Here is a 17,708-nt window from a genome sequence, read left to right as displayed (position 1 = left end):
GCTTTTAAACCCCTATGGTTAGTAAAATATCAATCAAGGTTTCAATTTTTTAAGAGGAAATTTTTCAATTCCTCATATCTCTAAAAAAATGTAGTCAAATGCTTCAAAATTTTATTTGGTGATTTACCATAAAAAAGCTATCTGCTGCTAAAATTTTAAACGATTTCGTCGAGCAATTTTCAACTAAAGAGCTACAATGTAAAAATCGTTTTCTCAAAATTGCGCAAGCGACCTATCTGAATGAATAGCCTGTTGTTTTGATGGTTAGGTTGGTTAGGAACACATGTAAACATGCGTGAATTTCTGTAAAAATAATTGACGACAGTGTTCATATTCTATAATAAAAAAACAGAGGGGTATGCAAACTTTTGGACAATGAACTATCTAAAACTTATATTAAATTATGTATCAAAAACCGCCTCATACATTAGCAAGCAGATAGATATATTAAAACAATATTTCATTTATTAGACCTATAAATTTAGTTGGAGGAAGCTACGTGCCAATGAATTGGCAGCTATTTTTTCTCTCGATCGACTGGATATTCTTAGATTGGAGTTTGGTATGGATTGATCATTCGAATTGAAAAACAATGCGTAGTTTAATTAGTGTATAGAAGACTAGCCGGATGCTTATTCAGTGGAATGAATATCGGTTTCTTGAAAGTGCCATAAAACTAGGTCATTTATTTATTTGTGAATGAACAATATTCTGTGTTGATTTTAAAAGTTCGGCGTCCACCGTATTAATTAAACAAATATATCTAGCTTTCAAACTTTCGCGTTTCCTGAATTCTTACTTATTAAATTGCGTTAAAATTGAGAATTAGAAAGGTATATACGCCATCTACCTTCACTGATCGGAAATCCGGAAAGTTAATGCTATATACGAGGGAAGAGGCCAGACTAAAACTGCTTTGCTTCACATTATAATATATTATGGCGATCAACAGCAAGCGATTTTTTTAAATGAGTACATATTTTTACTTCTCATCAGGGACTAAATTTCGAGATAGTAATAACGTATGCTATTTTATAACAATCCTATTAAAATACATATTTAAAGTTTAATCAATAATTAAACAAATTATTCTTGTTATTTTATTCATATAAATTTATTTTCAACTCGAAACGTATAGTTCTAAGCAAGCTTTGGATGACAATTTGCATCTGCGAGAGACGCTGTAAACCGGCGAGACTATTGTTATTCTGCGTAAGTATATCCGTAATTGACGAGACGATTTAGCTCGGTTTTATTGCCCTCTATATCCTCTAGCGCACAAGCAGCTGTTAAATCCCGGTAACCAGACTATAAAATAAAAATCCTGCATACAAACGCGCGAAAAGGGAAGAAGTATATCGCAGCAAGAGACTTTGCTGCTGTTGCTATAGCTGGAGAAAAGAACGAGAGTGTCTGGAGAGACGGAGAAAGAAGAAAAGAGACAGAAAGACAGTTTAGACTAAACAATGGCTCACTTTCACTCCGCCGCACTGCACAAGCGCTGCACTCCCACTTTGTTTCGCGCCGACCCACGTTGCTCAGCGCAAGCGCTTTTCCTTATATTTCTCTCCGCATAATACCCGCGTGAATGTGTCAACCCGCGCCGCGTCGATCAGGCCCGCCGAACAATATTTACAATTTATATTCGATCTCAGCACTTATCTGCGTGATTTATTGGATCGTTAATGTATCGCTGCGAATTTCAATAATTTAAACATTTGGCGCTGGTAATTAACTTTACGATTGTGCGCCGTTGTTAGCGATAAAAAGTGTCGTTAGAAAGAGAGAGAGAGAGAGAGGGAGAGAGAGAGAGAGAGAGAGAGAGAGAGAGAGAGAGAGAGAGAAAGAGAGAGGTGCAGGTATACTTTATTTTTCGATCTAGGTATTTTTCCGTAGGTACCGTTTTTTCTTCGCTCCGTACTGTATATTATCTCGGAGCCGCGGGAGGAATTCGCCAGCGGTCGAGATTTCTACTACCAGCCATAAATAACGGAAAATATATCGTCCCGTTAAGTTATTGACAGAAAATTTAAATACGAGATTCATTTTTTAACCCGACCGAGGAGGGATATTTCGCACTTGCTCAACGCGTGCGAAGCCAACAGCTCCATGTTTATTCAGGCAATTTCTTTGCAAATCTTCTTGCTTCATTTCCCTGACAAAAAAAAAAGGAAACAGCGTAGACGGATAGTCTTTGTAGAGTATACAAATTGATCATGAACCCATATCCTGCTGCTGATTTACTACGTTTTAATGAGAGCTGAGAAAAAATCGTTCCTTATCTACGGAGAGTTCAGAAAAAATTGCAGAATTAATTGCAGAATTGAATTAATCGAAACCAATCGCAATCGCGTTCCATATAATCGACTTTTTGTATATGCGGCACAGTAAATCCCTGTATTATACAAAAATAGCATCAACGGAGAATATTCGCCTTGCGGTAGCAGATAAATTTCCTCGCCGTCCATCTTTGAATCTCCACGATTAGCACTCGTTTATCCGAAAGCCTAGGCAAAAGCACCCGCCGAGCCGAAGCAGGTGCAGCGCACGTGAATCCCTCCTAACGTTGCGATCTTCGTCCGCGATCTCGAGTCAGCTTTCGCCCACTTGGGATAATTGCGTCGAAGACGAGCTGATTAACTGGCCGAGCAAAGGGTGTCCCACCTATATCCAGCGCGCGGATCTATTTCGAGATTTGCAAGCCGCAAATCGATCCGACGTCGGTGTACGGCTGACGTTCGTGTGACCGGTCCGCGAAAAAATTGTGCGAGCTCGCAGTCTTTTTTGAGAGAGAAGTATAAGGGTATCGTTCAATTGTAAAACTTGTTGAGGACTATTGTAGAACTTCCAGCTTTAGGAATAGAAGAAAGTATAAATTTGCTTGGAGCCGATAACTTATATTTAGGAAGAAAAAATAAGGGTTGTATCATTATAAATATTTGGTTTTTAAATTAATAATTTTTATTAGAATCCAATGTGTAAGTCTAAGTATAAAATATATATATATATATATATATATTTACAAATATACATTAAAACCATTACAGACATTCATCTGTGCTCGTACCTTAACATGCACAATCATCGCAGTTTAAAGCGTACCCAACTAGCTTTCTTACAATCATGTAAGGAAAAATATTGTCGGTAACATCCTCGGCGAGGTTATCCCTGTCCATCGTAGATTGGCAATAGTTCTTCGCGCGTTCGAAAGCTTCGATTATATCTGTGAAGTAGATTGCAAAGTAGCTGAGATTAAACTTCACGAAGCTTCTCTCGAATTCGCGGTGCCGCATGAGCACTGCTACCTCGCACTGACATTTTGCTAAGAGTTCGAATATCGTGCAGTTCTCGGTGAATCTGGTAGATCTCGACATTTCGATCTCTTCGACGCAATCTTGATAAAAATTGAACAGCTTCGGATACCTTTCCTTGGTGAGCTTGGATGCTGTTGAAGAATCCGCTTTCAGAGCTAGTGTCTTGATTATCAGTACTAAGCCTAGATTGTGTAGATTTTGGCGACGATGACATCGAGTATCGTCGAGCCCTCGTTATCTTCGGCAAAAACATCCACGCCGAATTTCAAGTGTTTGTAATTTCTCCAGCGTGCTTTTCTCGTCCCGACTAAAGCCGCGATGTTTGACGAGAGCGTGTAGCGCGATTTCACCAAAATTCGTTTTCAAGTCAATATTCGCGCCCCGTTTAAGCAAAGTTGACAGCATCGTCGGGTTCTCACATTATTGAGCGACAAAGTACAGCGGAGATTGGTTGTTCAATCCTAGCGCATTGACGTTAGCGCCATGGTCCAACAAGAGATTGACCAGATCTATCCTTCCTCTCTTGGCGGCGCAATGTATCGACTCGTACGCGTCCACGAGTACCTCACGAGGTGAGACGCCCTTCTGAATTAATAATCTGGCCAGATCGACGTGTTCCTTATCTGGGCACAATGTCAAGCAACGTAAGACGTTGAAACCGTTAGTATCTGTGACGTTGATATTAGCTCCGTAACTCATCAGCAAGGGCAGCAATTCGTCAGCTTCGTTAGTGCGGGCTGCGTCGAGTAGTGGTGTTATGCCGACGATGCGAGTAGTGTTGACCTCGGCTCCTCTTTCGAGGAGCTTTTTAACCGCCTTGACTCGGCCATTTTGTACGGCCCGATGCAGAGAAGACTGGCGATCGAATTCTCGAGCGTTTACATCAGCGCCATGGTTCATCACCATATCGATGAATTGCTCGTTCCACGCAGAGGGGTACATCTTGAGGAGTGCGTGCAGAATTGTCGATTTCTTGGTGAGCTCGTAGGACGAGCTCGGCAGTCCGTAGAACTCATTGACGTCGGCGCCAGAGCTAACGAGCAGCTCGGCTGAATCCTGGTAGTTGCTTACGACTGCGATCCACAGGAGCGAGAGCTTGGTTCTCTTTAGAAGCAGCATGCCGAGGACACGTTCTCGACTCCAAATCATCTTGAATATGGAGTTCTTATCGCTGAGCTTCTCAGGGGTATTGATAAGTTTCTTGATCTCGACGCTGCTGAGACGATGTTCGTGGAAGATCTTGATGAGAGTTTGGCACAGTTTCTGATCGTAGTACTTTACCCGCTTGTTGTTGTACGAATCACGCCTCGTCCGATTTAGGTGATAACGAGCGCAACCAACCTTGCGTATAGCACTAGGCAATACAATGTAATTACGACTAGACTGCATCTTTGCGTGGTTGATTGTCTATTGATTCTCTTCTGACGAAGTGACGACTGTTTGATCGTTAGAATATAACTGCTGTGCGAGATATCATGCCAGCTTCATAATATTAGCCCTCTGGTGGAAGAGAGATGTATTTCACAGCCTGCGCATGCGTACAGTAGACTGATCTGGAAATAAGGGTAGGGGTTTTTGGAGAGTACACCTAGGATCAGCATACCTGCATAAGGGATGCTAATGGCTGTGGGAGGAGTCGTTCGACCTGCAGCATCCGGTTATGATCGTATATATAACAAAGGGTTTCCTCATAGAGCTGACCTAAGGGCGACGCTTCTAAGAAAGAACTACAATAAAGTGGCGACAGACACAATTTAGGGTTTTTTTCCGACATTAGTCTAGACGCGCTGAAAGTCTACTTGTACAATAGTTTGGACATAACTTTGTCATAAATTTCGAGATACAAAGGTACTTAGAATATTTAGAACTGGCTTAAGATTCTACGTCTGCGATTTCGCATGCGAATAAATATGTCACCGAAATAAAATTCCTTAGATTCAAATAAATATATTTGCACAAAATTTATTTTGTTTATACTAGCAAACATTTATTTTTATTGCGCATCATAAGACACGTTTTAATAAATATTTTTTTAAATCCAATATATCAAGGTGTTATCCACCATTTAAGTAAACGTTTACTTGAATTATATATTGCTTTTTTAAATTAAATTAAATTGCTTATTTGAGTTCAAAATTCTAATTTATTAAAATACAATTTTAAATATTCACTAAATCATTTACTTAATTCAAGTTTCTACATTTATAATCAATATAGCCTTTATATAAAACCAATTATTTAAATACATTTTTCCTAATGACTTAATATAACTATACCATTCCTTATTTTGAAATAGATAAATAGTTGTTATCAAACATCATCCCATTTTAGCAATATTATTTTGAATAACATTCCTCAACATTTATTATATTTTGAGTAATTTTGAGAAATTAAAAATTACTTTTTAATTTCATGAATTTCAAAAATGTGCCGAAGTGAGCAATTTTTTTGATTAGTTAAATCATTTATTAGAATAAGAAAATATATTCAATAAAAATTCTTTAGATTTTTATAGAATCATTGTTTGAATTCGCCAAATTGTTGATTTACATTAACAAAACCGCTACCATTAAATATTTTTGCTCCCTCCTAGAGAAAGATTTATAATAGTAAAATTACAATACTTTTTGGTGTGTTAGAAGTTCAATTCAAGTGTTTTTAGAAAATGTCCGTATGGATGTGTGTGTGTGTGTATGTATGTATGTATGTATACCGTAATATTTCTGTTAGTTAAACCAGTTAGTTTTAAAGATATAAGGCTTCAAAATTTTGTTTTTTCACCCTATATACTCTATATAACTGAAAACTGCATCGCTTAAATCTAAGCTTCTATTTAATGGATTTTAATCTATACCTAGGCTGGTTTTTTCTGTTTTTTTTTTAAACATTCGCGAAAAACAATATTTTCGGTTACGCATGTGTGATTTTCATGGCGATTTTTCGATTACTAGATTCGATTTTAGACGCGTTCCGTAAAATATCCTAACCATTATAACTCGGAAAGTAAATGTTGAACTTTTCTTAAAAAATCATGATTATTTAAGGTTATTATAACTATACAGTCTACTTTAATTCCAAGTCCTTTTATAAAGCAAATTCGGTGTCTTTCTGTTTGTTTCTATTTGGCAAATGGCGCGCGTTATCGTGACGAATGTCACAAAGTACACAAACTTTACAAAATTATATATAAAGTAAAAACAATTCTGATATTAAAGCAATACATAATCTTGAAGGAAGTTACGTGCCAAATAATTAGCAGTTGTTTTTTATCTTAAATTCATGCTTACACCAACTACATAGCAGCGAGTTTTGATAAGAAAATATTTGCTTTAAAAAAACACCGACATATCGGCGGGAGACGGAAATAAGTAAAAACCAAAATGTGTAAACCCACGTACCCTATACATAGCAATTTTTTAAAAGCAAAAATTTAATTAAAAAATACAGCATATCAGAAGAACGTGGAATAAAATAAAAACCAGAATGCATAATCCCACCCTGGTAGAAAATTTGCCCCATATCTGCGCAGAATCTGGCGAATTTTATGCTGAGTGGCCAGAATATCTTGGTTTTACGAATTTTAAACAATCTTATGTTATATAAACTACTGTTATCTCGAGTACTTAGCTTACTTATTGTTATAAATCGCGACTGGGTTTATTATATTTATAATATACAGTTAATAAGATGTCGATGCTGCATAAAGTCATTCTTGCGAAGGGTCAGTGTTGTTTTAGGAAAGAGTACATGCACTACTTACAATTTTTTGTATTATTTTGGAAGTTATTTATAATTTTTAAAAGTAAATAAAAAATTTATTTCATGCATAACAATCAGATAATTAAACGCGTTCATTTCGAGTCGTGCACAATGTAGTTGAAATTGTATTTAATTTTTAATGTAAATTAAATACTTTGATATTGTTCTATCAGATGCTTTATTGTATATACACCGTTCATTGAAGCTTTGAATTCTGGAAATTCCCGTCAACGGTCGCCACAGGTTAATTTGGAATATCCGAAGCCGACGTGCATGCGCTGTACGCGCGTGGAGCCACTCTCAAACAACGCGCATGCGCTGTACGCGTGTAAAGCCGCTCTCATACAGAGCGCATGCGTGTCAACCCCAGTTAACCAGAGTTCCAATTCAGAGTTCCAATTAACGGCGTGTGTACCCGTATACACCTTTCTTCATACATGTATTATTTATAAAATTCGTTAAAATCTACATGCATAGAGTTATCAACAACTAACTTATTTTTCTGTGCTTGAAAGTGGGTGAAGCTAAGACAAGTAAAAATCGGAAGTAGGAGTGTGGGGAGGGGGAAAGATGTCGCTCTAGTCGTTCGGCTACCCCCAATCTAATCAAACTCTGAACGAATAGCTCAGTCAGATCTACTGTAGACCATATTACAGTTAGCTCTCGACCTGTAAACATCTGACTCCGTTCTCGGTTTAAGTACCAAGTATACTTCTGTCGCATCATGCTTCGTTACCTGTGTATGAGAAAATTCGAGAAGTCGTATTTGCTGACAGCGCCTTGGCTTAAAACCAGCAGTAATGACGCCAGCAAGAGCACTGCCAATTCTCCCGCCATACACGTGACGAATGTCGGCGTATTGTTGCACAAGGCCGTGAAAGACGACGACTACGAGACTGCAGAGGTCCTACTTCCAGAAAAGTGTGAATTAAACAAGCTTTTTGAAGACGATATGACCCTTCTTCATGCGGCAATAAAAAACAAATCTTATAAGATGGTTCAGCTATTGCTCAAACATGGATCCATGGTTAACCCAAGCAGGAAGACACCAGAATCGAAGACTCCGTTGTTTTTAGCCGTAGAAGTAAACTCCATTGAAATAACGCTTCTGCTTCTGAGTAACGGAGCTTTCGTCAACAAAGCTAGGACTCAGTCTTGTACGGTATTTGACTTAGCGAAAAAAAAGGAAACGCACCGTTATTGGGACTGTTACAAGTATTCGCAAAGAAGGAAGTGAGCCTAGAAGATTATAAAATCAGGAAAGGCATGGCGGAAACCAAGACAGAGGAAACCAAGAACGAGAATACCAAGAAAAAGAAAAAACAAATGAATGATTTACTACTCATCTATGTGCTCAAAAAGAACACGCTACTTATGGCGGACATTTACAGACTGAGTAAATATGCCCCGATTCCGAATGCGATGTAATTTTTAAGTGTAAAGATTTTCTGTAATAATTAAGATGAATTTGTACAGTGCCTTATAATATATATGTAAGTATTGTAGATTAGTATATTGATTAGTAAATTAAGATTAAATAAACTGCCCTCATTGCGCTATGCTGTATTTGTATGCAAGTTTAAGTTGCATATTAAATCTTAAATATTATATAAAATAATAATTGTTTGAAAAAATCAACATTTTCATAAATTCTTTCTCTCCTAGTTCTTTCCTTATTCTTTTCGAAACCCAAGTAAAACCAAAAAAAATTTCTCTTGTAGAAACGTTTGCGAACAATTCGCCATCGGCTGGCTAATTTTATGAAGTTTGGCTAACAGTTCCGGCAGCCATTGGCCAACAGACGCGTTTATTTCGTCACGCTTTTACACTATCTATTGGGCAACGGTGGTCCAATTTCAAAATTCGTACAAAAAGATAATAAATCATCAATGCCTGCTCAAATAATTTATTAATATGACTCTATTATTACTACAAATTAACACTTATGAATATAATCATATAGATAGTGGACCTCTTCTTTGCTACGTTTTGAACAAGACACGACTGAACAGCTGAACTAAACGAGCGGGACAGCAGAAATGTAACCTATTGTAGAAAGGCTCCTGAGCGCATGTTTGCTAATACACACAGAGCAGGCTTTTAATAAATAAATTTAATTGGGCAGCGGTTGGCCAATGCCGTGGGCCAACCGTTGGTGATTAGGCCATCCTGGTTGGCCTATTTTCTACCAGGGCTATTGAGTAGTAATACGGAGCAAGAAAAGTACGCATTGATTTATAGTAAAGGTGAAATTTAAAAACTGAAAATATTAGAAAAGTAAGAATGTTAAAAATAATTAATTTTGAATTTGAGATTTAAAAATATAATACTTTGAACTCGTGATATTTTCTATTTCGTAATATTATAACTAGATATTTTCTATTTAGAAATTGTAAAATTTCAATTTCGGAATTTTTACTCTTGCTCCTGGGAAATCTCCAGTCTCTCGGGAAAAGCTAGGTCAGATAAGCGTATAGTTTAGGTTTATGGCTGTCTCTCGTTGCTAGGCCGGATAAATGTATAGGTTAGGTTTATGGCTTTCTACCGTTGCCAGGCCTTAGCCGTGCGTCGATTTTTATACCTGCGTGTGTGTGTTCTTATACCTGCACGGTATAATATACCTAACGAATGTATCAATGTATACGGCACAACTATGACGCATTTATTTGCAAACAAACTAACAATAGGCTCAAGCACTTAAAGCAGGAATGACTAAGGACTGACTCAACAAGCAGTTTTGGCATGTAGATTGCATACATGATTTTAATGAGAAAAAAAAAGATAACGATACATTTATATGTATAAAATTGCAGACTAGAATAACTGAATGAAAACTAGTAAACTATATAGAGTCTGCGTAGGTAATTCTTGGTATTCTTCCCTGGATATGCGCTCGACCGCTGGTCCGTTCGGACTATGACGCTTTTGCTTTAACTGAACCTTAAGAGGCAGGGGTGCAATAAACCGTAGGAACAGAACATTTCGGCTTAGCTTCTCTGTACTGCATCTGTATACATTATCCGGTGCATGTAAGCTTGATGTGTCTAGACAAGTTTTCACTGACTAGAGCCGAGAGCTTCAGCAATTGTCTGAGTGGCTCATCTACCGAGTAATATCCATAGAGGTACCTCAGAACAGAAAGCTATAGTAGCTATAGAAAACAGAAAGCTATAGTCTTTTGCGTGCAAGTTAGGCTAGGTATGTGACAAGTATGTAGAAAGCAAATTTTATGTCAATAAATATTGATAGAAAATTTGCTTCCTTCCTAAAGAAGCCTTGTAATAGAAATTTTTGGTGTTTATGTAAAAACATGTAGGAATTGTGTTTTGATGTATTTTTAGTCGAAAAATAGTGTTATTAGAAAATGTCCGTACGGATGTGTGCCATGGTTGCATTTAATCGGAAATGTTTCAAATAACAAAAATTTTATGAATAAATTATATGCTCGAAGTCCAAGAAAGATGACAGACGCAAAAGCACTGTGATAGATAAAAGGCTCCTATGAAACACGATAGATAAAAGTAATGATCAAAGTTTGATAGCACAACAAAAATGTATTAAATAACGCCATTTTCTGTACTTCCCGTTTTGGCCGATAGTGCCGCGCAATTAGACTTTGAAGGGATCCCATAGTTAATTCAAATCCAGATTTCGCGCTAAAAATAGCAGACAATAAAAGCCGCTGCCAATTCATTGGCACGTAGCTTCCTTCAACTAAATGTATAGGTCCAATAAATAAAATATTGTTTTAATATATCTATATATCTGCTTGCTAATGTATGAGGCGGTTTTTGATACATAATTTAATATAAGTTTTGGATGGTAAATTTTTTTTCACAGAAATTCACGCATCTTTACATGTGTTCCTAACCAACCTAACCATCAGAAGAACAGACTATTCATTAGATAGGTCGCTTGCGTAATTTTCGAGAAAACGATTTTTACATTTTAGCTCTTTAGTTGAAAACTGCTCGACGAAATCGTTTAAAATTTTAGCAGCAGATAGCTTTTTATGGTAAATCACAAAATACAATTTTGAAGCATTTGACTACATTGTTTTAGAGATATGAAAAATCGAAAAATTAAAAAAAAATTGAAACCTCGATATCTTAGGAACCATAGGGGTTTGAAAGCTGTGCAATGAATTTAGCCAAAACACATAAAAATATCTACTTTTCTCCGAATTTTCAAGTGCAATAAGGCCTTTTTGCGTCTGTAATCGAGGCACAAAAAAACTCATTTTTTCAGTTTTCTATTTATTACTGAAAAAATAAGTAGTCAAATTATTTGAAATTTCAATGGGATATAGTTTGACATGTGACCCATCGACATAATTTTTTCCGTGAGGTTATGATAATTTTATTCTCTTTTAAATGCATTATAGCTGAATTGTTTGTAACAATAAGATGATTGAAAAAAACCCAAAATAGTGTTTTTCGCAAATCAAAAAATCACCATAAAAAATATAGTTGAGATAATAAAAAATAACTTTTTTTCCCGAATTCAGAATCCAAAAATATATATGCATGTAAAATTTTATTGATATTGTCGGAGTAGTTGCAGAAATATTACGGTATACATACACACACACATCCGCACACACACGCATACACACACACACATCCTTACGGACATTTTCTAAAAACACTTGATTTGAACTTCTAACACACCAAAAAGTATTTTCTATAAGTCTGAACGAATGCTACACCCGTAGTATCACTTTTTTTTACATAATTGTTAATATTTTGTTTACAAGTTGATACATTTTTGACATTAAAAAAATATATAATTTGCTTATAACAGCATATTATATTAGTACTTATAAATTTTCCTTATTCTAGAAGTAAGTCCAATTTAATGCTATGCTCGTTGTATGCACTTTCGTTTATATACTTGTTAATATTTATAAGTTTACAATATTTTATTCAGTTACAAGAAATGTTAACATTTGTATAAACAATAGTGGTTTTATTTCTTTTCCCTTAAATTTATTGCGGCTCATTCCCTTAAGACCTTGATTAAAATCGCCCGTAATATTTATTACCGTTACTGTAAGTGAGCCTATAGGGGGGAGGGAATACGGGTATTAATGACTTTTGTTCCAAGAAAGAAAAGTGGGGGCTGGTGGGGGAGAGGTGTTGTAAAGTGCCATCTTATGCCTGATTTCACCAACTATCCACCCTCACCTACGATCGACAATCATTTTGCAGTTAGCCCTCGAAGCCGCAACATCAGATTCCTGCCACAGTGTAACGTACCAAGTACAACTCAACTATGTCTGCCATGATTCGCACAAAGTCCATGAGACGATTGGAAAATTTCGATATCTTAGGATATCCTTTTTGGAACGAGGCCGTAGACAGCATTACGACTTCGGTTGAACATCTGAACCTGGACGTCAAAGTACCCAAAGAAGTATTCTCGATGTCCTTGCACGAAGCTGTAAAGAACAACAACGTGAAGATTACGGAGAAGCTGCTGAAGAAGAAAGCCGACGTGAATAAGCGGAATGAACGAAAATTGATGCCTCTTCATGTAGCTGTAATAAACAAATCTCACGAAATGGTAGAGCTGTTGCTACAAAACGGAGCCTTGGTTAACCCGAGCAGAGAGTCACCCGAATCGAAGGCACCACTATATTTGGCTGTGGAGCAAAACTCTATTGAAATAGCTCGTCTCTTATTAAATAATGGAGCTTTGGTCAAGAAAGCAACGACTGCAACGTATACAGCGTTAAAATTAGCACAAAAAAATCGCAACAAGGCGTTGTGGAAGCTGCTGGCAAAGTTCGCCATGAAGCAAGTAGGCGCAAATTGTAGGGTGAAAAAACGCTCGAAATGTAAAGTTGAGATGAAAAAGTCCGATTCGCTACTGGTTTCCGTATTGAATAAGAATACGAAATTATGGCTGAAAAATACGGACTGTTAAAAGAAGCTCCTATCCCGGGTGCCAATTGAAGTATATTAGTTATAAATATAAGTTATAAGTCTAAGTTATAGTTTTAATTGTAAAGTCTTATAAGTCTTAATTTTGTGAAAATAATAATAAATAACAATAATATTTTTTTTTAATTCTTTGTCGCTTTAACATTTTTCTTATACCTCAACAAAAATATCGCTCAGAGTTTTTAAAAATAGTACATCATGCAATAAGGGACTATATACGTTGATGATTCGTGCGGGTGGGCTCACTGCCTAAACGAATAATCGAATTTAGTCCCGTGTTGCATACAGAACTTCTCTTAAGAGGCTGTCGGACGAGCAGCCGAACGGTGAATAACAAATACAACAGAACCGGCCAGAATGTAGCGTAGAAAATCGTGCATTTTGAGCGTGGTTGGAAAAGTTCGAGTTGGAGCGGGGAGAAAAAAATGTTCTCCCCGCTGTTTATTTTCTCCCGTTTTGATTAAGAATCGAGATGTACAGGGGCGCGAATATTAGAACTTAACAAAATTCAAAATATAATAGTATATTGTGCAACTAGGGGAGAAAATTGGCTTTTTCTAGCGAGAGTGATGTGTGGAGCACGAGTGGGAGTCGAGGGCACCGTAGGCGCCCGAGACGGACACGAGTGTTTAAAACATCACCCGAGTCTGAAAAAGACACTCCCCCCTTGTTGCACACTGTACTTTTTATGATAAGTGCACGAATAGGCCACTTATCATGCATATGAAAGGAATGGGAAATTCGAGGACTTTTCAAAGTAAAACAATAAAATATTGAAAATTTTGAAAATACTTATATAGACACACACATCCATCGGATAGGCTGCAGAGTGAGGAAAAAACTATTCCCTTGGGAGTAGTTTTTTCCCGCTGCTAAGAAAAACTCGATTTTCCATTCATTTTGCATTCATTGAAAATGGCCTTTTTCGTGTACGTATCATGAAAATATTTTTTCATAACACGTGCATAAAAAAGACCATTTTCGGCGCCTATAAACTGTGCCGAAAATGGGGTTTTCCGAGCGTCACAAAAAGTAGAGCGAGAGTCCCTGATCACAATACATGTATCAATTAATCCTTTTTCGCCCCCTATATAGGTAGAACGACCCTACAATAATCGGAGAATCGGAAATCGAGCGGACCGAAATCGATTCATTTTTTTTGTTCATCTCCTTACGAAAGCTTTAAATCGTTAAAAACTGTTGAAACAATTTCCAAAATATCAAAATTTCTCAAACTGTTCAAATTTGCCAAAATTTTCAAATTTTCGAAATACTCAAAATTTTTCAAAATTTGCAGTTTATTAAAATTTTGATTTACTAAATTTTAAAAGCTTTACTAAAAATATATTTAAATAAATAAAATAATTAAATAAAAAAATATATATGCATACCGCACTATACATGCACACCGTAGTGGAAGACTCGAAAAACTCCATTCTCGATCCACTTCATAGGCGACAAAAATGGTCTTCCTTATACACTTATTATAAAAAGCACGGTGAACAACGAGGGGCGAATGTGCTTTTTAAAGCGAGGATGATGTTTGAGCACGAGTGGTAGTCAAGGGCGCCGTAGGCGCTCGAGACGGACACGAGTGCTCAAACATCATCCCATTTTCGCCCCTTGTTGTACAATGTTACTATTCTGTCCATGGTACTCACCGTATCTTTTACCAAGAGGGTATGAAAGGACCTCTTTCAACGCCAGAAAGGAACGTAGGAAATCGTGCATTTTAAGTCGTGCACAATACAGTTGTTAGTAAGCGTATATTTTAAACCATTTATAAAATTTCAAAAACCTTAGAAAACACGGGGAAAATGGCCTTCTTTCCCTAGGGGAAAAATGATTATTTTTCCTCATTTACAGCGGGGAAAACTGACCTGTTTTTCCCCGCTCGAGTTTGAACTTTTTCACATACGCTTGGAATAAACGATTTTCTACGCTACTTTCTGGCGTGAAAAGAGGTTCATTTCATGCCTGAGTTGTGAAATAGTATATTGTGTACCAAGAGCGTAAAGTGGGCTTTTTTAGGCCGAGTGTGGAGTTTGCAGTTCGTGCCGCAAACGAGTAATGCAACCACACGAGGCCAAAAAGCCCTTGGTGCACACCATATTTTTTGTAACGCATGTATTGATTTTCGTGTTTCAAACTGCACTTATTGAATTTCTTGCGAGTTTAGAAGATTTCCCAATGAATTGTGTAGCAGGCACAAAAATACTTTTTGCGCCCGCTGGTCGGAAAACGACTACTTTTGTCCCTAATCTTGGGCCAAAAAACGCGAAGATCGTGCATGTGTTACAAAGAAAACTTTTTCCTCCTAAGGGAGTAATTGTTTCTTCATTTTGCATCCTATCCGGTATGCGAGTGTGTATGTGTGTGTGTGTATAATTTTCAAAATTGTTTAAACTTTCAAAATTTTCGAAATTTTTAAAATTTTCAAAAGCTCGGTCGATGTTTTTTTAAGTGTTCTCTGAAATCTAACTTTTCAAATTCCAGCGCTCGAGTTGTTGACTGTCGTTCGTGGATTTGCACTTATAGATATTTACTTTTGTAAATTTTCCTCAAATTTTGACTAAAACTACTTTTAGAGTCATATATATATATATATATATATATATATATATATATATATATATATATATATATATATATATATATATATATATATATATGTTACAGAGTAAAGTTTGTATTACGTGATTTTAAGACATAATTCAAACATTATTCTGAGATATTGACATCGGTATGAATTTCAAAATCTGTAAAATGATGATTATATTACGGAGGCTATCTATGTAGCTATAATCGGCTAATAGTTCTTTTTACTTTTTTTCAAATCAACTCAGGCTGGTCCCTTTAAACGTATAACTCGATTTAATGACAAGTCCTGTAGTTCTTAATTAAATTGTGAATCTCGGTAACGGAATAAATGTCGGCATTTCTCATCGAAACATTTCACTTACTTCAACAAAACTATATCCCTAACGACAACTTTATATCGCATCTGAGACAAAACATCTTTCAGAATGCGAACGAGCACTTTACTCTCGGACCAAAGCGTATAGGAGAGGACACCATTATTCGCCCATATAATTTATACGAGTATGCAGCCGGGGATAAAGTAAGTTATCTTGTAGCGCCGGGGTGGTGGAGGAGGCAGCGTACCGCACAATGGTAGCTCCGCAAAACGACTAGTTTGCCTAGAAGCTTCTCTTGGTCTCTTTTTAGTGCGATACGTATGCATCTTGTCGTTCTCGCTTCTAAGAGCAAAGTAGGCATGCGCCTTTGTTGCCAGCTCGCGGATGGAGCTTAGTGTTGCGTGCTTTTGGAGCGCGCGCGCTACTTCTCGTTGGATCTTACACCTTATCGTGCGAAATTCGAGTGCAAATTGACGGGCGAATTTTTCATCGGCGCTCTCGGCTTTGCTTGGAGGAATCTTGACTCGTTACCTGAAATTTGTGTAAACTTATAAATTGAGGCCTGCTTTTGATCCATCTGCGATGATCTGGTGCCTATGCATATCATCAAACGTTAACCTTATCGGAAACTGAAAGATCGTAATCCAAAAGCATTGACAGTATATTCATTGTTGCTACAAGAGAAACACAGCTAAACTCAATAATTCCGCTGAAGCTAAGCACCAGATGCACACGCTCGGCTTTAAAACCGTCCACTTTCTCTACTTCCTCCAGCTTCAGTTTAATTCACGCGCGACAGATATTTCACGATGCGATCCAGTCCGCCCATCTCGAGCAGCTTCTATAAAAGTCACGACGTATAAAACACAACGTCGCCACCGACGCTGCACTGCCTCCTCCAAATCCACCGTACGCAGACTACAAAAAGAATCGTCCGTTCTCGCGCGCCGATCAATCATTTAGGCGTAATGCACGCGCGCGCGCAAAACTGCGTACAGTCTAGTGCGGCACGCGTTTTAATGGGATTTCTAGCAGCGAGTCTCTCGGCGTTGCACAGTGTATATAGTGTACGCACAGTAGTACTTAGAGTAGTCCCTATATGCCACTGCCGCCGACTCGAATAATTCACATTGTCCGTCGGGTCGAGTAGTTCCAGGGCTTTCTTTTGCCAATTATTTCGGGACGACGGGAGCGGAGCAAGCGCGGAAAGAAAAGCGCAGCGCGCGCGTGACAGAATAGATCGCGCGATTTTCTCTGCACACGCCGACTAATTTAGCCGGTGCTGCTCTTTCTCCTCTCTCTCTCTCTCTCTCTCTCTCTCTCTCTGTCTCTCTCTCTCTCTTTAGGCTGAGAGAACATCGCCAGCTACGCATCGCAAGCTCGATCGTGAGTCTGGAGTCGAAGGGCTTGTTTTTGACGGAGAGGTTCGATGTCGAGGCTTATTCTTTGAAATGAAAGGGCTGCCGGTATGAGGAGCTTGGTGAGAGATTTGAAATAGTAAGGTGATAATAAGTTTTTCCTATTAATAAAAGAAATGATTCTACATATAGATAATGTTAGAAGCGTAGAAAGCCGATTGTATGAAATTCAACACATAATACTGTGCTGATTCTTCTGTATAACTTTGAAAGTTCATATTCATAATAAAATACATACAGAAGGTAGGTCATACCTAAATATTAAAAGTGCGACGCCACCGTCGCGTTTCGATGCATAATATTATATTATTAGCTTAACAAGATTATTCATCATCACTTTCAAGCAACTTATTC

At 37.4% G+C, this 17,708-nt stretch overlaps 3 protein-coding genes and 1 long non-coding RNA gene across 4 annotated transcripts; 2 read left to right on the top strand and 2 right to left on the bottom strand.

Moving 5' to 3' along the window:
- Positions 1-1,089: 1,089 nt before the first annotated feature.
- LOC116738485 lies at positions 1,090-1,611 on the bottom strand. Its single transcript, XR_004344506.1, has 2 exons — positions 1,476-1,611; positions 1,090-1,308 (listed from the first exon to the last, which is right to left on the bottom strand). It is a non-coding gene; the product is annotated as an uncharacterized LOC116738485 (long non-coding RNA).
- Positions 1,612-3,734: 2,123 nt separating this feature from the next.
- Positions 3,735-4,703, bottom strand: LOC103317277 (putative ankyrin repeat protein RF_0381). Its single transcript, XM_008214754.1, has one exon. The coding sequence runs from the start codon at positions 4,701-4,703 to the stop codon at positions 3,735-3,737; it is 969 nt and encodes a 322-aa protein (XP_008212976.1).
- A 3,094-nt stretch (positions 4,704-7,797) lies between these two features.
- On the top strand, positions 7,798-8,501 carry LOC116416366 (ankyrin-3-like). Its single transcript, XM_031924458.1, has 2 exons — positions 7,798-8,230; positions 8,290-8,501. Exons 1-2 carry the CDS (start codon positions 7,798-7,800, stop codon positions 8,499-8,501), a joined length of 645 nt encoding a protein of 214 aa, XP_031780318.1.
- A 3,846-nt stretch (positions 8,502-12,347) lies between these two features.
- On the top strand, positions 12,348-13,001 carry LOC107981958 (ankyrin repeat domain-containing protein 7-like). The gene has a single exon (XM_016988903.1). The coding sequence runs from the start codon at positions 12,348-12,350 to the stop codon at positions 12,999-13,001; it is 654 nt and encodes a 217-aa protein (XP_016844392.1).
- Positions 13,002-17,708: the final 4,707 nt, after the last annotated feature.

The sequence above is a fragment of the Nasonia vitripennis genome, chromosome 1 (genome assembly GCF_009193385.2).
Source record: "Nasonia vitripennis strain AsymCx chromosome 1, Nvit_psr_1.1, whole genome shotgun sequence".
In the NCBI taxonomy this organism is placed as follows: Eukaryota; Metazoa; Arthropoda; class Insecta; order Hymenoptera; family Pteromalidae; genus Nasonia; species Nasonia vitripennis.
This window is presented reverse-complemented; position numbering and strand designations above follow the sequence as displayed.